This window comes from Eriocheir sinensis, chromosome 13 (assembly GCF_024679095.1).
Source record: "Eriocheir sinensis breed Jianghai 21 chromosome 13, ASM2467909v1, whole genome shotgun sequence".
Taxonomy (NCBI): domain Eukaryota; kingdom Metazoa; phylum Arthropoda; class Malacostraca; order Decapoda; family Varunidae; genus Eriocheir; species Eriocheir sinensis.
The window spans coordinates 10535894-10557687 of NC_066521.1; the positions used below are offsets into that span (position 1 = coordinate 10535894).

The 21794-nt window shown below is 41.1% G+C and overlaps 1 protein-coding gene across 8 annotated transcripts in view; it reads left to right on the plus strand.

Moving 5' to 3' along the window:
- The window catches only part of LOC126997959 (protein unc-13 homolog 4B-like), a 42347-nt gene that overhangs the window by 11585 nt on the left and 8968 nt on the right, over positions 1-21794 (plus strand). For 3 of the 8 annotated variants that reach the window (XM_050859222.1, XM_050859219.1, XM_050859223.1), the window contains 15 exons: positions 1187-1295; positions 8549-8593; positions 9762-9906; positions 10262-10411; positions 11143-11388; positions 11816-12043; positions 17409-17530; positions 17997-18110; positions 18308-18451; positions 18820-19032; positions 19510-19720; positions 19872-20051; positions 20143-20310; positions 20543-20740; positions 21236-21347. In XM_050859222.1, the coding sequence (XP_050715179.1) occupies positions 1187-1295; positions 8549-8593; positions 9762-9906; positions 10262-10411; positions 11143-11388; positions 11816-12043; positions 17409-17530; positions 17997-18110; positions 18308-18451; positions 18820-19032; positions 19510-19720; positions 19872-20051; positions 20143-20310; positions 20543-20740; positions 21236-21347 (2385 nt within the window). The remainder of the gene's footprint in view (positions 1-1186; positions 1296-8548; positions 8594-9761; positions 9907-10261; positions 10412-11142; positions 11389-11815; positions 12044-17408; positions 17531-17996; positions 18111-18307; positions 18452-18819; positions 19033-19509; positions 19721-19871; positions 20052-20142; positions 20311-20542; positions 20741-21235; positions 21348-21794) is intronic. The other 5 variants (XR_007752524.1, XM_050859221.1, XM_050859224.1 and 2 more) reach the window with 3 other exon arrangements.

The following is a 21794-nucleotide window of genomic DNA, read 5'->3' on the forward strand; positions in this document are numbered from 1 at the left end:
AGAGTTATCAAGACACCTCTCAAGTCGGCAGCCAGGAGGGGAGTCCTCTCTGGGGGAATTTGTGGTCCCCCCCCCTAGGCGGGGACTCCGAGGCTCTGTTCAGTTTAGCCATTTTGAATTTGTAAAATTTTGGCGAAATGGTGTTTATGTTGTGTGAATGTAGTGTGGTGTGGAAAGAGAGAGAATATGTCTATAGAGAGCATGCTGAACTACTCTCTGGTGTTGATGAGACAATAGGGAAACGGAAAGTGAGGACACGGGAAGGGTTTTTGGTGGGCTTCAGCACCCTCCTCGCTTCCCATATATACCTCACCGGGAGTGGCTTACGCCCGCTTCGGTGGGTGTCTTCCTACCACCTCCCTCCATCGAAATTAAACGAGGTCACTGTAAGTAGCGTTGGATATAGACTTTGCGAGGCTCGAAGCTGTCTGAAGATTTAGAGCCCCTTGTTTAGAAATATCATGATTAAAAGCGCACATGTAATGAATATGTAATTTATGTTCCTAACATTGTCAAAAGATTCATGACAGCACTAAATCCACGTTCAACTAAATATGACTGGAAACGCAAATACGACCTTTTTTTTCACGACTCGCACATAAATCAGAATAAAGATGTGTAATGTGCTGAAACCAGAAATATTCTAGAGACCCGTACGTCTTATGAGGCCCTAAGCTGTATATATCCTTTTTAGCTTATGTCTACGTCAGTCTGGCACGAATTATGAGGAGTTTGGAGATCATTTTCATTACTGGCATCTGCATGTCACCCCCGTTTGCGACAGCTCCTCCCCGTGACCCACTCTTCAGCACTCCTAGATCAGCCTTCAAGACTACTCACATTTTTTTTCACTTTGTCACTTGTTAATTGTGTATTTTTGTTTTAGAAATCCCAACTAACCTTGTTAAGAGTCGTAGCTCAATTAAATTGTTTCTTTCACATATACATTTTGATATATTTATGTGGTGTTTGTTTTCTTGTTTTAGAAAAAAAAGTTTTCTCAAGTCCATTATAACCTTGTTCGAGTCATGGTATATTTTTTTTCATAACTCCATTCTATATATTTGTAGTTTGTTTCCTGGCACTGATTTTTGTGGTACCATTTCATTTTTTAATGTCATTTATCAGAAACACGTCGCCTTTGCTTGTTCCCTGACACAAGAAGTGTTGCTCATTTACTCTTCAGAAACGAGTCACACCTACTGCCTGGTGCGGGTGTCGGGCAGCAGCGAGACCTTCAAGACGCGGGTGCTCCCTGACACACTCTCGCCGAAATGGGAGTCGCAGTTCTCCATGTAAGTGTGTGTGTGTGTGTATTATATATATATATATATATATATATATATATATATATATATATATATATATATATATATATATATATATATATATATATATATATATATATATATATATATATATTCAGTGACATCTCAAGTAATGGACGGCTTACTCTTTTGATTTTGCGGTGCCCTTGTCATTTAGCCGCGAATTTTCGAAAATCAACCGCTTTGGTGCGAATCGCCATAACTCCCTTATTTCTAGGGCTACAGAAAAGTTTTCAGTATCAATCGACGGCGAAATGAAAGGGCTATATTTTTTTAATTAGCGACCGGGCTCGAAACCCGACTCGAAATGGTCAAAAATCGAATAAATTCGCAAAAAACGACTGAAAAAAAAACAATTTTTGAGTTCCCAACCTTGAAACCCGCTCATTTTTTTGAGAATTAAAAAAAAACTTATTTAACAAATGATTTAGCCCTGCCAATGTGTTTTCGAATATGGTGCATAACATTTCTCTACTCCTAGTAGTTTCGTCGCTAGAGCTCGAAACGTAAACCCTGTCGAGAGCGATTTTGACGAACTCCAGACACTTTGCCGTTTTCGTCTAGTGTGGCCTTACTATTGCCTCTAGAAGACTGTCATTTGGCATGTAGCCCCTCTTGGCAATGTAGTTTGAACAACTCGAAGGATTTTTCGATAGCTCGATTCCAAGTTCGTCGTCGACGTCGAGCCGTCACAAAATAGCCTGTTTTTCGGCCCTTTTGCCGCGATTTGGACACGTCCTAGTTTTTTGCCTATAACTTTTTTTTATTTATTTAATGCATTCTATTTTTTCTGATCATTATTCTGTATTAAAAGAACTTTCATTTACCACCAAGCACGCCTTCCTAGTTTCAGTAGTTTTCGCTCGAGCTCGACCAGAATTCGCGACGAACATTCGCCGAATCTGACTTATTTCACGCGCCGCGACGAGGTTGGGCGTTCTGTATCATCTCCGCCAGTTCTTCTTTCCCGCACAGTTGCTATCCATATACAGGGGCCTTGTCCGCCCTCGTATGGAGTATGCATCTCATGTGTGGGGGGGGCTCCACTCACACAGCTCTTCTGGACAGAGTGGAGTCTTACGGCCGTACCATAAGGCAGCCTCCTCGACTATAGAAGCTTTTCGGCCAATTTCTCATACCATAATCTTCGAGAGGCCCTCTCCGTAAGCGAAGGAAAGGTGTTGAGGGGCGAAATTGTTGGAATCTGGCAAGGGGTCGAGATTGGTACATCTTCGTGAGCCCCTTCGCATATTTTATGCGTCAGTTCTGTATTTCTCTCATTAATATAGTAATAAATGATCCACGAATTATAATAAAAAGTATTTGATCTAATATGATTCTGCAAAAGTTTTTTTTAAATAAATTATTTAAAATGTTGTTTAAGACTTTAGGGTTGTATCATGATTTTTAACCCTTGCCGAGTTGCCGTGTCAACACGCCTCCTTGGTCAACTCAAGGAGCTAGGTAGTCTTTTCCTATAGCTCCGATGGGGCTCGAACACTTTTCTAACGGCTCCTTGCTTGACGGGATATGATAGCGAGGGGCAGAGAAGTGATAACTCCGGGCACATGTGGACTCCCTGGCTGTGTGCGTGGAGAGAGGTGGAAACCAATGGGTGCTGACGTCACTCCCAATCCCCAAGGCCTCCCGTCTCGTAGGCCTAGTGGAAACACGGGCCGCACAGGGATGCCAACCCTATCACCCACGCTATGTTCCCAATTATACCTATATTTGCCTTTCAATCAACCATTTTCATCGTGATTATACATTGAAAAGTATGTATGATTACACTAATATATGTAAAATGTTTCAATTATCAAGATTTCCGTGTAGAGAGATTACAGAGGCTACCAACCCAACTCGGAAGAAGCCCTAGCGGAGGAAGGGACCGAGATCACCTTATAGTATCCCGCAGAAAGGGGACAGTGTATAAGGGAAGAGGAAGAGGAAGGTTTAGAGCCTGCCTAATGGTACGGCCGTAAGACTCTTCGTCTCATCAGCTCTCCTCCTCTTAAATTCCGTCGCGATGTTGCCTCTCTTTCTATCTTCTATCGATATTTTCACGCTGACTGCTCTTCTGAACTTGCTAACTGCATGTCTCCCCCCTCCTGCGGCCTCGCCTCACACGACTATCTGATCAAGCTCATCCCTATACTGTCCAAACCCCTTATGCAAGAGTTAACCAGCATCTTCACTCTTTCATCCCTCACTCTGGTAAACTCTGGAACGATTTTCTCTCATCTGTATTTCCTCCTGCCTACGACTTGGGCCTCTTTCAAGAGGAGGGTATCAGGACACCACTCCTTCCGAAATTGATTTCTCTTTTTGGCCACTCTCCTCTATTTAGGAGCAGTAAGTAACAGGCTTTTTTTTTTCATTATTATTATTATTTTTTTTTTACGCCCTTGCACTGTCTCCTCTGCTCTAAAATATAAAAAAATGGGGGCATACGCCGGGGAGCGCGTCGCCTCGCCCACCCTACGACGCCAAGCCCGGGGGTCCCCCCGGGCGAGTCTCCATGCAGGCCCCCTTCCCAACCCGAGTACCTCCCGGCAGGATCTATCGACTTGCTCCAGCCACGAACTCCGTGGGCGTCCCCTTGGCCTCCTCCACTCAGGATTGTCTCTTACAGAGACAACCCGATGAGCAGGATCAGCTTCCGGAAAACGTGCCACGTGCCCGTACAGCCGGAGTTGGCGTTGACGGACTATGCAAATACTATATATGTCGAATCAGTCTCATCGAGTAGTCGCCGGTTTGACACAAAGTCATTCCAGCGACATCCCATGATTCTGCGTAGACACTTATTACCAAAGAAATCAATCCGCCTCTCCAAGTCCCCATTTAGTGTCCATGTCTCACAACCATAGAATAAGACAGGGAGCACAAATGACTTGAAGATCCGGATCTTTGTCCTTCTGCACAGGTACCGACAACGCCATATACTCGTGTTGAGCGAGTCCATAACACCGTGGGCCAGACCAATCCGCCGTAAGACTTCCTGGCCAGACTCACCGTTGTTATGAACTACGCTACCAAGATACGTGAAACTTTCTGAGATCTCAACGTCCTCGCCACACGCATGAACAGACTGTACTGTGTCATCCAGCACCTGGAGTCCCAAGGGCTTCACCTCCGCGTGCAGTGCCTCGAGAGCCATCACCAAAACCTCCAGCGACTCCGCCAGGATTACTGCATCATCAGCAAAAACAAGGTCAGTGACCCTGGTATTGCCAATGGATGCTCCGCAATGACTCTGGCCCACAACTCTGCCCAGTACCCAGTCCATACAAGTGTTGAAAAGCAATGGGGCAAGGACACAGCCCTGCCTCACTCCCGCATTCACGGGAAAGAAGCAGGACAAGCTCCCCCCACACTTCACAGCACTCACTGTCCCAGAATACAGGCCAGTCAGCAGACCAATAGTCCTCGCAGGAATCCCACGGAGTCGCAGAAGATCCCAGAGTGCCTCACGATGCACTGAATCAAACGCCTTCTTGAGATCGACATAGGCTGCAAGCATCCCCTGTCGAAACTCACGTCGACACTCCACCAGTACGCGAAGCGCTTGGATACGGTCAGTTGTTGACTTGCCAGGCGTGAACCCAGACTGTTCACGTCTCTGCAGCTTCAGCAGGTGGCTGCGAATTCGCATCAGCAATAGGTGGGCAAGCACCTTGCCTGGCACACTGAGCAGTGTAATACCACGGTAGTTGTTGCAGTCCTGGCCGTCCCCTTTCCATTTCCAGATAGGGATGACCAACACCCTCTTCCAGTCAGGAGGAATGGTACTGGGCAGCCAAGACCGCATGCAACACGCGGATCATGGCCTCACCTCCAGCTTTGAGCAACTCCGCATTGATGTTACAGGTGCCAGGTGCCTTCCCACCCATCAACTTGGCCACAGCCTCTCTGACCTCAACCAGAGAGGGTGGGCTTTCGTCAATGGGTGGGTCAGCATCCGCCACCTGCAACCCAGCAACTGGAAGCCGCCCACGTGAAAGGGTCCGCCATGTACAGCTGCTCAAAGTACTCAGCCCAACGAGCCCTCTGCCCATCCATGTCCGACACGAGGCAGCCGTCAGCTGTTCGGATAGCGCTCACCTGAGAGGGAGACTTAGAGCGGAGCTTCTTCAGGGCTCGGTAAGCAGGTCGAAGGTCATTCGCATTTAAATGGCCCTCGACTTCCTCAGCGAGACCCCTAACATACCTCTCCTTGTCTTATATATATATATATATATATATATATATATATATATATATATATATATATATATATATATATATATATATATATATATATATATATATATATATATATATATATATATATATATATATATATATATATATATATATATATATATATATATATATATATATATATATATATATATATATATATATATATATATATATATATATATATATATATATATATATATATATATATATATATATATATATATATATATATATATATATATATATATATATATATATATATATATATATATATATATATATATATATATATATATATATATATATATATATATATATATATATATATATATATATATATATATATATATATATATATATATATATATATATATATATATATATACATAATATATAGCACTATAACACATAAGAACACACCTTCAACGGAACTTACACTTGTCAGGGTCTATAAGTACCGCGGCCTCTTGGTCGTTCGTCCACCCTCCGTCACAGAACCTAGTGTTTCCGCTCCTGCAGAAGCAGTCGGAAGACACGGACTCGCTTCCCTCCTGTATGGTGCTAACTCAGGGCTCTGAACAAGGGCGCCTTCACACGACTGTAGGCCAGCCTAATGGATTTGGTGTCATAACATTCCCGACGATAAATGGCCTTTGCGATAGTAAACCTCTCCCTTATTCCATCCTCTCCACTCTTCCACCTCTCTCCTCATCTCTCTCTACTTCTCACCCTCTCTCATTTCCTTCTATTTCCTCACATCGCCAATCGGCGATAACATATATATATATATATATATATATATATATATATATATATATATATATATATATATATATATATATATGCATACATACATACATACTGTTACGTTCTCAGTGTAGCCACTGGGTGGTCAGGGGCCCTTGGAAAAATACAAGTGAAAAACAAAGACAAAGAAACACTACAAGGACAAAAAATTGGATGGGTTGGCCTCAACTCCAGGCTCTTTCCCCCCTAACCGAACAACAAAAAAGAGGAATAATTTTAAATAAAGGAGGGGGCTTCGTGGTGCAGTGGTTAGCACACTCGGCTCACAACCGGGTTCGATTCCCGGGCGGAGTGGAAAAATTTGGGCGGCTTTTCCGATACCCTACGCCCCTGTCCACCCAGCAGTGAATGGGTACCAGGTATTAATCGGGGGTTGTATCCTGTCTCGTGGGACCTCCCTTCTTTAATTCCTTCCCCTCCTGTCGCAACATATTATATATATATATATATATATATATATATATATATATATATATATATATATATATATATATATATATATATATATATAAATATGTTATGACAGGAGGAAGGAATTATAGAGAAGGAAGATCCCATGAGACGGGACACAACCCCTGATTAATACCTGGTACTATTCACTGCTGGGTGACATAGGGTAGGGTATCGGAAAAGCCGCCCTAATTCTAATTTCCTCCTGTCGCAACATATAATATATATATATATATATATATATATATATATATATATATATATATATATATATATATATATATATATATATATATATATATATATATATATATTTAAATGAACTCTTAATATACAATATTTACTAGGAAAAATCCAAGATTACCTGAGATTTGCACTCCCACTGAAACACAAAATGGATGCATAGACGTCTTTGGAGACGGGACATTAATGGGGCCACGTAGAGACAGTGAACACTTAATTACAGATTAATCAAACGTGGTGAGAGCAGCACGAACACTAGGTCAGACACGAATTTAACACAAAAATACACGTAAATACAGGCACAAAATACACGCTCAAAACCTTACCTTATTAAGCTACGACTACCTCGCTCTCGTAAAGAAAACACACGCTTGCGGGCGTGGAAAATTGCAGACGGCTCTTCAAGAAAACAAAGGGAGAGAAGAGCCGGGCCTTAACCTAGTTGGTCGCGGGCTTGTTATATCGGGCCTTCGCTGCTGCCACCGCCAGGAGGGCGGGGGCTACCAGCCGTACTATAAAAAAAAATAGTACGCCAGCGGGGAGGGAAAGCAGCTCCCTAGTTCCTCACAACCTTATAATCAAAATTAATTGGCTGTTCCCAATATCTTCATACTACCCTAAGTATAAAACAAGGAAATATGCAGTTATTTACACAGCAGTAAAAGTTGAAGACAAAAGTTCAACCCCCGTAATAACAAATTCTTCTTGACCCAAGCCACCACAATCGCAGGCTGTTACCCACCCACCCCTCCAGGCAAGACGAGGGAGCAAACGCAGAGGGAGACAATGACAGATCTCGTGAGAGTTTAACCCTCCCCACGTCAGCCGCGTTGGTTAGGCGACAGGCAGGCGGGTGCAACAGGAAAAGGTACGTACACTCATGCTGGGATGGCGTTTCCGGCACGAAACAAAGGGTCACATGGACAATCCTGGGACAGGCCACATGAGCTGATCTCCCCCGCGTGTCAGTGGAAAAAAAAAAGGAGCGCGAACCCAAGCCACGGGCTATTAGGGGGCCCGTCGCCGTCAGAGCATGGAAGTATTGTCCCTCCTGGGCATGGGCCTTTCTCGGATGACGACCAAGTCAATCTGCCTACGAGGACCGGCGGTTGTTGTCAGAGATTTACTAATAGGGGGGAGCACGGTCTTTGCCAATGGCGGCCCGTACCAGGGTGCCGACAGACCGACTCACAGTTGGCGTCAGCCGAAACGACTAAGTCAGCCCGTCGACGAGGACTGGCGGGAACCCTGTTGACCTATGCAGAGAGTCTTTCAGCCAGCTTGGCATGCACCATAAATGGCCGGGAATGCTGCTAATCATTTCTCTTTACGACCTATATTTGATATAAAATGTGGATGTGATTTATAGGTATATTTGATTGAATTGTGATGCTTAAATTAATGTGTGAGTGAATGAAATATTTATATAAAGGTGCCAAACACTTTCCTTCTACCTCATATTTTGTTTTCAACAGGTGGATCCCCGCGCGCCAGGATGCCAAATTAACCCTGGAAGTGTGGTGAGTATTGTTGCTTGTCTCATTGTGTTTTCTTGTAGGCTACATGGCCAGCCTACATCACAGCGGCTCTCTGGCATCCCCCCCCCCCCCCTCACACACACACACACACACATGCACACACGCTCCGATAGCTCATTCGGTAAAGCGCGCTGCGCTGCCAGGTTTCGCGGCGTGGCAGGCAGCGGTTCTAGCCGTGCTGAGGCCTGTTCTTTCCCTCTAAGTAGGAATGGTTACTGTTCCCCCTTGAGCAAGGGGGATGGGGTGTGTGGTGTGTGAAGTCCTGGCAGTACCCAAAGGTTGACTACAGAGCCTTGCTCAAATCGTGAGGGTACTTGCTGGCTATTGCAAGTCCAGCTCGTGATAAGGCCGTGGTGAAATACACACACATCTGAAACATATGAAACATTAGTTCATATTACTGCAATCAGAATGTTAAAGTATGATGCGCATAACATAATCATAGTCATATAATATAGTACTATATGTATGGGGAAGAGACCCAGTTAAGTTAATCAGGGAAATAGGTAGGTATTCATAAGAACAATGATAGGTGTGTGTGTGTGTGTGTGTGTGTGTGTGTGTATATATATATATATATATATATATATATATATATATATATATATATATATATATATATATATATATATATATATATATATATATATATATATATATATATATATATATATATATATATATATATATATATATATATATATATATATATATATATATATATATATATATATATATATATATATATATATATATATATATATATATATATATATATATATATATATATATATATATATATATATATATATATATATATATATATACACACACACACACACACACACACACACACACATACACACACCGCTCCAGTAGCTCAATCAGTTAGAGCGCCGCGCTGCAAGGCTTCACGGCCAAACAGGCGGCGGTTCGAGCCCACTCAGGCCGGATTCTTTCCGTTGACTAGGAGTGGTTACTGTCCCCCCTTGAGCAAGCGGGATGGGGTGTGTGGTGTGTGAGGTCCTGGCAGTACCCAGAGATCGACAATAATGAGCACTTGCTCACGTCTTGAGGGTACCTGCTGGCGAAGCGAGTCCAACTCGTGATCAGGCTGTGGTGAATCACACACACACACCTTTTCTTACAGGCATGACCCGCAAGAGGCCGGGGTGGAAAACCTGATGAACGTGAAGGGCATCCGGGAGTTCGGCCGCCTGGTGCGGGACGCGGCCACCAACCTGCAGCCCAACGAAATGAGGAACCTGTTGGGCTCCGTCACTGTGCCTCTCGCCGTAGGTCCTCATGGAATTATCAATTATTTATTATATTTAAGTTATGTAACTCATTGATTTTTTTCTGCACATACATTGATTTCCATACCTTTATTTTGATTCAGTTTGTGCTTTTCATGTATGTCCTTACATTTGTATCAGGAACTATTTTTCAAGTTTGCCTTGTTCATCTTTTTGTGCTGAATATGTATGTACTATGTCTGCTTGATCAAATATGTCAGTAAGTATTTATTTGTCAGTGCTGCATGTGTGGAAATGAGAAAGGTATCTAGAAGATACTATGATATTAGTTCTATTGAATGTTCAGTACCTTTTCATTGCATTGTATACCTTTTTCTCACTTTCACGTCTGTAGGATATAAAGGACCAAAGTATCGATGCTTGGTACAACCTTGTGAAGGGTCGTGAGGAGGAGTTCAACAAAGTATCACCCAGAGAGAGCTTCAGGGCCAGCAAGAAGAGAGGATCCGTGCGCCTGACCCTCAAAGTCTCTACCATTTCACAGGTAATGCATTTATATAGCTTGATATGAAGTTAAAACAATATAGACTTTACCATAGAATGTGATACCATGGATTTTGCATGAGGACCTGAGAAGTAGGATAGGTGTTGAATGTTTTAATGTTGTGATGAGGAGGGGGTAGATTTAATTGCTTTGGGCATGTGGAGAGAATGGATGAAGGTCTAGTTGAATGGTCCAAGATGTGGTAAGGACTCCAAAGGTCTTTAGCTGTGGGGTACATCTTTGCCTTGATCCTAGAGAGGCTGCCTCTTATCTGAAGGGCCCAGGTTTAAATCCAGGTGTTTTTATTTATTTATTTATTTATTTTTTTATTTTTTTATTTTTTTTTAAACAATTATCCTGAGTCGACCAGCTTGTCATATGCTTCGAGAAATGGGAGACCCCCATGAGAGTAGGATCTCTTGATGGAAGTAATGGAGGAGGAGGGAGAAGGAGGTAGGAGGGTAGTTGATGGTAGTGTTGGTAGAGGTAAAGAAAATAGGATGTAAAGTAATACAATAATCTATGGATTCTGAGCCTGACAGAGAGGTTACTAGAGATCAAGTAGAATGGGAAGCTGCCATCAAGAGAATAAGGCAGCTGCAAGCAAGCATGTATAGGGCCTTTCAAAACAGTGAGAGAGATTTTAGACATTTATTATAATGTTTGTCCACAAGATGTAAGTTTTGTAGAAGCAGGTGATGTTGCAATTAACATTATCTTTCTACTTGCAGTTAAATTTAATTGGTCCCCACTGGTTTGATGGCTTCTTGAGTAGAGTAATACAGCACCACCTCGGGTACCTGAGCAGCTTTGAAAACTTTCATCGGGGAAGGAGCAGAAGGAGTGAGCGTGCTGTATTCAACCTCATTGTCAGTCCAAGGAGCACAAAAAATAATGGTGCTGTTATCAGCAAGAGCTGTAAAGGTGAAATCGACAGGAACAGCTCAATTAATAGTGGAAGCAGCTTTCACAATGAGGTTTGTACATGTTTTAGTACTAAGTTGCTGATATTGTGCAAGATAAGAAATGATAAAAATAGCAGTATTAGTAGGTTACAGTCATTCAGAACTTATCAAATGTTAAAGGCACAGTATAATGTAAAAGTGATCTATAGTATGTATAGTATGTATGTATAGTATCTATAGTATGTAGAGAAAGTTGGAAGCTCTTCTGCCATGGCCATCCCCTGGTGGGAGCTCCTAGGAGCAGGCGTCGATGAAATGAATGAATGATGAATATGTATGTATTTTTGTCCAGTTGTGGCAGTACTATCATTACATTTACACATAAAAGGACAAAATAGAACTTTTTATGGAGTTTTGAGATTTCAGATTACAGCACTATTACAGCACTTTTTCCATCATCAAATGTTCTTGTAATGATGAATGTCTATCCATGTTTCAGGGACTCTTGAGGTTTTCACCTCCATGGAATGGCACACTGAGCAACACAAAGCTCTGTCTCCTGGAGCACTATGCCACCACCCTCAACCTCACTCCTCCAGTCACTGCCTTCTCCTGGTGGAAAGTGTGCTCCAGGGTATGTGTGATTGAAAGGGCCTTTCTGGGCACCCGCCTCATAGCTCTACAAGGCTACCTCAGGGAAGGAAGGTACTCGTGCATTGAAAGAGAGGTAAATTGAATGAATTTCATTTAATGTATGGATAATTCCTTAACCCGGTAGCAGCGACGGGCCAAATTTGTGGCTTTACCGTGTAGCAGCAACAGGCCAAATTTGTGCCATGATTTAAATCCCCCAAAATAGATGATACATAAACTGATCACAAATGCTTTGATATATATTATGGAGTGATTTATGTGAGTGATTTTTTTCTCATTTTTCTCTCTTTGAGGGACCATCAAGAAACATGATCCACGCTCCTACCAGGTTAATTATGTTTCATATCTATACCAGATGTTTAAATTGTCTATTTTATAATTTATACATACACATCATTCATGTCTTTTAATCAAAGAGTTACAAACTTTCTGCATTAGTGGTTGATTGAATTTGACTTTTTTGGACTCTTTTGAACTTTATTTTGAATTCACTTTTAAAATTCATGATGCTGATCTCTCTCTCTCTCTCTCTCTCTCTCTCTCTCTCTCTCTCTCTCTCTCTCTCTCTCTCTCTCTCTCTCTCTCTCTCTCTGTATATATATATATATATCTATATATATATTTGTCTATAAATTTATATATATATATTTATATATATATTTATTTCACACACACACACACACACACACACACACACACACACACACACACACACACACACACACACAGGTTGAGAATTCTTTATCCGAAATTCCGAAATCCGGAGGTTTTTTTAATACTGATATGACTTTTTTTTTTTTTTTTCCGCCACCTCACGGGTGGGGACACGGGCCATGATTTATGTAGGCTATCAGGGTCAAGCGCATACGTCCCTCCAAGGAGGGACCACAGACCCTTGCCGCGGGGTGACGGAGGGGAGGACGCCGATAGACCGATCGGTTGACGTCACCCTAGCCGACTAAGTCGGTCTTTCGATGAGGACTGGCATGTCTCTTTATATAGGTACAAGTCGAAAGCCTGAACGTGGGTTCCTTTTCTTCGCTGCAAGATGAGAGTGCTCAAAGTGGAAAACAATGGGAACAGTCTCAGTTAGGGTTGCCACCTTGAGCAAAAAAAAATTTGGAATGCAACATCCCATTCTCCAATACAGAACGAATCCATATTCTAAGGAACGGGTGGTAACTCTAAAATTTCTCAAGCCTGCCATGACTGCCAGCCAATGCCAGCTGCTGGTGAAGGCAGGAGGAAGAGGGGGAGGGACGTTACGATGCGTATTTTACACGTATTTCAAGACGACCCTTGACAAACATAATTTTATGGACTGGTTTTGTGGTTCACCGAAAAATGCGCTCGATCACTACAGTTTTAAAATATTGAATTTTATCTCCTTAACCATTCAGGCAGCCAAATACGGAACAAATGGCGCACGTAAAGTTAGGTTTGGTTAGTTTAAATTTACGTGGCACGCAGTGTGGGGCGGCGGAAATACGTAACGCAGCGCAGGACGGGACATGGGGGCGCTGGCTGTCCAGCTTTGGAGGAATAATACATGGAGTGGCCCTCAGCGGGTCGCTCTTCACTGTGAGGTGAAGCAAGAGGGTAGGGGGGCCGGAGCTTAGCTGGTGGGCGGAGCTAGCAATTCCACCCTAAACACTGCATTTCTCACTCCCAGACCATCGGCGTAAATGAGCTTGTCTGCCTTATTTCTTCCACATATCATATAATTTAGTTATTCAACTGCTGCAGTAAATGCACTAAGGATGTATGTGAGGTTTTAATAGAAAAACACCAGCATTTCCTTGTCTTTATTCCGTAGAAGCTAAGAAGAAATGTTCCACACCCGCCTTGATCCCCCATACTTCCTCTGTATAATGTTCATTATATATATAATGACCATGGTCTTATAATGTAGAAGCATGTACAGCCTTCTATGTAGAGCGTCTCAGATTTGATCAAAACTCACTACGAGTAAACAGCAGGAAGTATTGGGGCAGCAATTAAGGCACCAATTACTGAGAAGGGTTGGTTATATGTTATTAGGGAAAGAAATGATTGTGGAGTGGCGAAAATGGCTTGATCACCAGAGATAAAAAAAAAAGAGACTTACAAGAGTGGAATAAATAACAGAAGATAACTCCTGTAAGAGAGAGAGAGAGAGAGAGAGAGAGAGAGAGAGAGAGAGAGAGAGAGAGAGAGATTTACATAGATTTACATAGAAAATCAGACCACACAGACCCCATGGTCCAGACTAGGTGGTCTGTCCTTAAACCTAAGTGATTTTACATTAATCAGATGGCTCCAAAACGTTGCTTTTCTACTCTAGTTAATATTAAGTTCAAGGAAGTGACGGTCGAGCTTGTTTTTAAAGGAGTCAGTCGTGTTACACTGGACCACTGATGGTGGGAGCTTATTCCATTCTCGCACTACAATGTTGGTGAAGAAAAATTTGGTGCAGTCTGAATTTACTTGTTTACATTTGAGTTTTGTGCCATTGTTCCTCGTTCGCAAAGTGTCATCGATCATAAACAATTTTATTCTGTCTACATTCGTGAAACCATTAAGTATTTTAAAACATTCGATCAGTTTTCCTCGGAGGTGACGTTTCAAGAGAGAACATGTTAAGGGTGGAAAGCCTTTCTTCGTAGGATTTGTTGCACAAGGAAGGGATCATTTTTGTTGCTCGACGCTGAACACCTTCTAGTTTAGCAATGTCCTTTGCATGGTGGGGAGACCAAAACTGTACCGCATATTCCAAGTGGGGTCCGACTAAACTATTGTAGAGCGGAAGTATTACATCTTTATTTTTGAATAAAAAGTTTCTTTTAATGAAGCCCAACATTCTGTTCGCTTTATTTGCTGCATCGATGCATTGATGTGAGAATTTGAGGTTTGACGCAATTTTAATCCCCAGGTCCTTAACGCATTGAACACTTGTGAGTTTAACGCCGCGTATTTCGTAATCGAACTTCTTATTTTTTGTTCCAACTTGAAGGACCTGGCACAAAGAGAGAGAGAGAGAGAGAGAGAGAGAGAGAGAGAGAGAGAGAGAGAGAGAGAGAGAGAGAAATGAGGGAAAATGATAATAAGAATAAGACTGAGAATGAGAGATAATTAGAATAAGAATGAGTCAGAGAGAATGATAATGAGAATGAGAGAATGATAATGAGAGATAAAGAATGAGAGAAAATGAGAATGAGAATGAGGGAGAGAGAAAGAATGAGAATGAGAGAATGAAGATGAAGGGTAATGATAATGAGAATGAGAGAGAATGAGAATGATAATGAGAATGAGAGAGAGATAATAAGAAATAGAGAATAAGAATGAGAGAGAATGAGAATGACAGAATGAGAGAGAGGGAATAAGAATGAGAGCGAATGAGAGATCGAGAGAATGAGAATAAGGGAGAATGATAATGAGAATGAGTGAATAAGAATAAGAGAGGTAATGAGAATGAGAATGAGACAGAGAGAATGAGAATGAGAATGAAAGAATGAGAATGAGAGAATGTGAAAGAAAGAATGAATGTGAGAGAGAGAGAGAGAGAGAGAGAGAGAGAGAGAGAGAGAGAGAGAGAGAGAGAGAGAGAGAGAGAGAGAGAGAGAGTATGTGCCATGGTTGAAGGCGCGACTTGGTCCTACCAATTGCACTTATTTCACATGTTTTGGAAAATAACTTTGTACTCATAGCATTCCTGATAGCACTCAAAGACCTCTAGATTCCAGCAATTTGATCTGTTTGTGTGTAAAAGCCATGGAAAAGGAATTACAGATGATTTCCTTGAAATTAATACTAGGCAATCATTTGCATTCTTTTGTGTCGCTTTATTTCCATCCCAGTTTTCTCGCCTCTTACGTAATGTTTTGCCACAGAAATCATTGTATCTTACCGAAGAAATGTTATGCTGTCATCCTTGCCTCTGTGGGTGCGACCAAAGGCAGAGCAAGCCAGCATGGGGACAAAATGTTGAGGTGTGTGGGTGTCGCGCGTTCAGCCAATAGGGCAATGTTTTGGGTGGAATAGAGTATTTTCACTCACGTGACCTTGTGACGTTTTCATGACATCACGAAGTAAACATGGCCGCCACGTGTGGCAGTCTATCCTTGCTGGGGGACCAGTGAGTGAGTGAGAGACCGTGCCTCGTTGGGGGATCGTAGGAAATAGAGTACTCCAAATATTATTTTTCGCTCTTTGTGCTGGACAGGACTTATTATGAGAGGATGGTCACTTAAGTCAGACTTAGTTGTCTTAAAATACGGCATCCTGAGGAAATACTGTCTCTACTCCGTTCACCTTGCCACGTTGGTATTTTAGGCACGTGGTTAAACGATAAACTTGAGTGTTTATCTGCCTTATTTCCACACCCAATAACAGCAAAGATATGGCATTTCTATTCTCAGATGGGTCACAAGTACGTGCCGTTAACACCACAAAATGAGGCTAGAAACTCGCGTCCCTATCACTCCAGTGCCCATGATATCTCCCCACACGGTCTCCCAATAACAATCGGGCTTATTCCGCGAACCCAGAATGCACCGTGGCCATGACGGCATGGATTGGTGTGACGTCAATCGAAACATGGGCCGCGGCGGGGAGGGGGCGGAGCCAAGCTGGCTTCATTTCTGTGACGTCATGCCCCCTCCTTGTATTCCTCCTCCAAGGGTCCAGCCAGTGTTGCGAGAAATACCTCTTCGCAAAAATAAGTCGCTCTGCTGTTCAATACGCATGCACACTTGGGGAATACACAGCAGGAAAAACATTAATTTGTCTGGTTTCATTCTAGTTTGTCCACTTGGGATATTTGTGAGTGGTGAGTGAAATACAGAAACAGTAAGCAAGTTGAACTTCAGTGAGCTATTATGCGGCTGCGGCAGCGGGCGGCGGCGGGTGCACAACAGTGATTTCCGGAGAAAAATACTATCCATAATAAACAGCATCATATTTTGTCCAGAAATAAGCAGTCAGCATCTTGAAATTAGTAGGCTACCCTGGCGCCACTATAAAACACTCGCCTGCGCCAGAACGGGCTGGGCCGACCCAGAGCCGACCATCAGGCCCCACCTGGAAGAAGCCTTGGGCCGACCATCAGGCCCCACCTGGAAGAAGCCTTGGGCCGACCATCAGGCACCACCGGGAAGATGCCTACCGGCGCAATAGGCAACAACGTAAAAAAAAAAAAAAATAAATATATATATATATATATTCCGATATATATATATATATATATATATATATATATATATATATATATATATATATATATATATATATATATCTATATATATATATATATATATATATATATAGATATATATATATATATATATATATATATATATATATATATATATATATATATATTTATATATATGTGGACAGCTAGATAGGTATATAATATGTATGGAAATATAACAGTTACTCTGTGTGAACGTTGATTCCAGGAGATCAAGAGCTCGTTAAAACTGTGGATACAGGCTGAAATTGATGCACTAAAAAATCTCACAACATTTTTCCCAGCTTCCTCCAAGGCTGTGTCGTATGCACAACTCGAGGGCATTGTCAGGTAGGTGCTTACAACTTGAAAACTGAAATGTGATAAATTTTCAATGTTGCATATATTATGTCTTAATTCAACAAGGCAGGAACTGGTGTAGCCTACATATATTGGAAAATAGCAATATACTACTTTATTAATTCCTAATTAAATATATCACAATAATGCCTCATCTGAAGTCCTGATGATCTTCACAAATGTGACACCTCAGCGATTGGATCATGTCTGTTTTGATTCTTCCGTACACATGACCTGCTGTGTTGAGCTGACTTACAACAAAGTAGTCCATGCTTTCATTGTGTAAAAACCAGTCCACCAACATCAAAATTAGTAAACTAATTTAATCATCATATTGCATCTTTTTTGCAAAGAATATCACCTTTAAAATCAAACTGGGAACATTATGATACTTTGAGAAATGGCACAGTGTTTGTAGTGTGATACCCGTCACCTTTCACCATATGGCATGTTTCAGGAATTTCAATGCAGTTGAAAATGATGAGATCACCAGACAGCTTAATGTGTTCCCAAATGAATCTCCAGTAAGTCAGCTGATCTATGATTCTCTAATGGAATTTTCAAAAGTTTGGTAAGCACCTTTTACTAAATTATCTTCACCCACTAAATCTGTTTTTGCTAAGATTTTTAACTTCTCCTTTGTTCCTTTATATATTGTGAAATATGCTTAGTATGACAACATGTTTATTATGCTATCAGCCTTGCTCAAGTTACTGTGACCTCTGGAATTCTCAGTTGAAGTGACCTGGAAATCCCATAAATCTGCAGGTGGGAATCGTGCCTCAAGACCAAAGGACGCAACTCTCATAATGCAAATGGAGACCAGCAGCTTGTGTTTGCTGTGAGCGTGGCCGGGGAAGTCTATGCTTTCCTGGCTGATGTGTGCAACTTCTACCATGGTGTGTTTTACAGGTAAACCATTTTCTTTGCTTCATTGTACAAGAACATTGTCATGAAAATTGGAGCATGTATTCGAGGTATGTTATTGTTCTTTTATCTTATATGAATGAGAATATTACATTTTTATCATTATTTTTTATTGAAGTAGGTACATAGATAGTATTTACATAATATTTGAAGTTATAATAGAAAAGATCATCATCAGTGTATTCAACTGTTTCCTGTAAGCAGTGTATGGAGGGATAGCAGTAGTTTTGTTGTTTCACCAGATGTCCTTTTCTTTTCCTTAGGGATGCAATAAATATGTTCTTTTGAATTAATATCAAGAATCCTGCACTTCCTTTCATTTACAGTACTAATGTGTTATCTTTTGCCATCAGAGAGGCCAATATATCCTTCCTGAAACTGACTTACATACTCTTAACAACGGAGCTCAGCGCTCGTGTACGGCCCCTCCTCAACCATATCTACAGATCTTCCACTAAAAAGAAGTTTAGTGATGACCTTAGATGCCGCGAGCCAGACAGGTATTCCCTAGAGTCTGGGACCCCTGTGTGGCAGCTCTACAAGAAGTGTGAAATCATTGAAAATGAGTTGAGTGACAGCCCAAAATTAGTTATTTTCATTTCTTTTATTCTTATTTACCATCTCCTTTTCTTTCTCTCTTTTACATATCATATTGTTTGCATATGATTAGAATTATATTGAGTCAGCAGCATATTAGCCAATAAAGTTTAGTCACCTATAGTAGTCATGTAGCCACATCTAAACTTCCTTACGTTTAGATATTTTCTAAGTAATTTTGTATGCTATCTTTTATATGATGTTTTCAAGGAATTTCTTTCATGTGATAAGTAGAATGTTACTTGAACATTATTTCTCAATTGCCATTACACGTAATTAAAGCTGGTAAGTCTAAACTTGGTGTCACCCAGTTACTGCTCTTTAGCTTCAGCTTTAGACAGCAACATAGGCTGTGCTTTAGAAATATGAGTCTTAAATTCAAGTTCTAAATGCTGACACTTCAGATGATGTACAAGTTATATTTGGCTTATAAATTTTCATTTCAGGATAGGAAGAAATCTTCCAGAGGAGGTGCAGAAAAAGTCTGGTCTCCAAAGCTATCACCATTGGTTCCTTGGAGGCATTGAGAGGTGGATGGAACGGATCTTTGTCCGCACCAAGGCTGTCATGGCAGAAGATATTGAAAGAGATGACATGAAAACTAATTCCTTAGGAGTTAGCACTTCTGCAGTGGAAGCAAAATCAAACTTTAAGATTGTAAGTATGAGTAATGCACACAAAGTTAGTGTGATATATCTTTGAAGAACTGGGTAACTTTTTGCAGTGTAATGGCAATGGAGCTTGAATTTATATTTAGTATTCGGTAATATATTGACGTCTTTTATAATGACACTGACTTTTTTATCAGCTAAAAACCTCATGGCAGAAGTTGTCATGGCCTGAAGATGTGGAGGTGGATAAAGTAGTGAAACCACTGCTGCACAACCTGTGTGGACTGGGTCCTTACTTTGCAAGGTTGGTGATCGAAAAGCTGGCATCAAATCTGGAGGGAGAAGCAGCGAGAGATTTGACTTTTCTTTCAGAGCAGGTATAGCAATAGTAACATGTAGGTTGCTTCTTTGGTTGAAAAATCCAAATACAAAAGAATATTTGGATTTTAATATTTTGCTTCATTTCAGAGTTGCATTGGATTGAACAACATTCAGTATTTGAGAAAAGAAATTGAAGCTGTTCCAGAATTCTTTGAGTTGAGCAACACTGATGAAGGAAGCGAACCTGTGGTCACCAAAACTTCCTCAGAGATGGAAGGGTCAGTGTTGCATTATATGGATGGTGTCATTGCAAAAGTGAGTTGTATTTTCAGGCTTTACTTTTCATTTTATAATAAAATTTCTCTTAATGTTCTGTGTGTTCATACATCAAACTAAAAGTTTGCATACTCAGTAATTAACATATTGTTTTATCATGTCTTCCATTGTATTAGTGTCTTTTCATATGTTGAAAAAATTAAATTCCTAAATCTACTTTAAAGTTTTGATCATGTCGAATCTTTGTAGTGTTATGTTTGTTGTGTTTCAGCTGAGGCCCAGTTTGTATGGATCTGTTAAGGCTTCCTGTGACTCTGGAGATGAATACCACCTCCTGCATGAAGTTCTGGAAAAAGAGTTGTTTGTTCTGAGACAAAAGTTGGATGATGCAAACTTTGGAGCATTCATTCTGAAGATTTGGAATGCTCTCATTGCTATTTTCAGCAGAATTGTAGAGATCAATTGTGTTGTGAGTAATCACTTTTATCCCCTAAGAGTTTTAAGTTTGTAGGAGAAAACCTTATGTGGATATTATTTTAATTTGTTTACATGGTTACTTTGGTTAATATAAAGGAAGATAGTGCTGTTAAAATAAATAAGATACAGTTATATGCATGTTTAGTGTCTCCATAGTTCATTGGTAAGCATGCCCAACTACAAATCTTTGGGCATAGGTTTGAATCCCAGCCCAGGCAGTTGGCACACAGCCCACCCAGCTGCTCATCCTTCCTCAGGATGGTCGATAAATGGGTACGTGGGGAAACCTGGGGAAGGTAAACTGTGATAGCCCAAATATCACACTGGTCCTGCATCTTGGAGCAATGGGTTCTCACCCACCACAGGCTCAAAGGCCAATGCAGTGGAAATGTGAACCCATCCACGTGCAGCTAATAGCGTATGCTTCCAACTTTACCTCTACCTTTATATGCATGTTGAATTTTATCTATAATTTTTGTGTCCTCAGAATCACAATGCTGAGTACTTCAAGGGTGTGTTCAGGGTGCTGCAGGCCTGCTGGCACTTCTTCATGCCTGCAGATTGCACTGGACTGGACCCCCAGCAGCAATATACAGACGGTTGGTTGCTAGTATCTGTACGGGCTGTGAACTCTTTTCATAAATTTGTCAGTTATTCAAACTATCAATGATACTTCCATGTTTTAAACTAAGGAGCTCTTAATTTGTTTGTCTCTTTAGTAACAGCATTTTATTGTTTCAGTTGTAACTTTTTTTTTATTAAATTTTGTACTCTGAGTCAAGATGGACCTTATATCATTAAGAAGTGGTCTTTCCCTGTTAACTACCCTCCCTCAATCCTGCCCTCATACACTCACTCCACAAAGCCATCCTCTTGCATTCCTATCGTGTGTCCAAACCTCCAAGTACCACATTTCACCCATTCAAGAACTCTACACTTACTTCCTTTGCTGTTACTTCCATACCAAATTCTTATAAACACCTTCATTACCTTCTCCATCTTACTGTGATACAACACATGCACCTTTTATAGAGCTCTTTGTGACA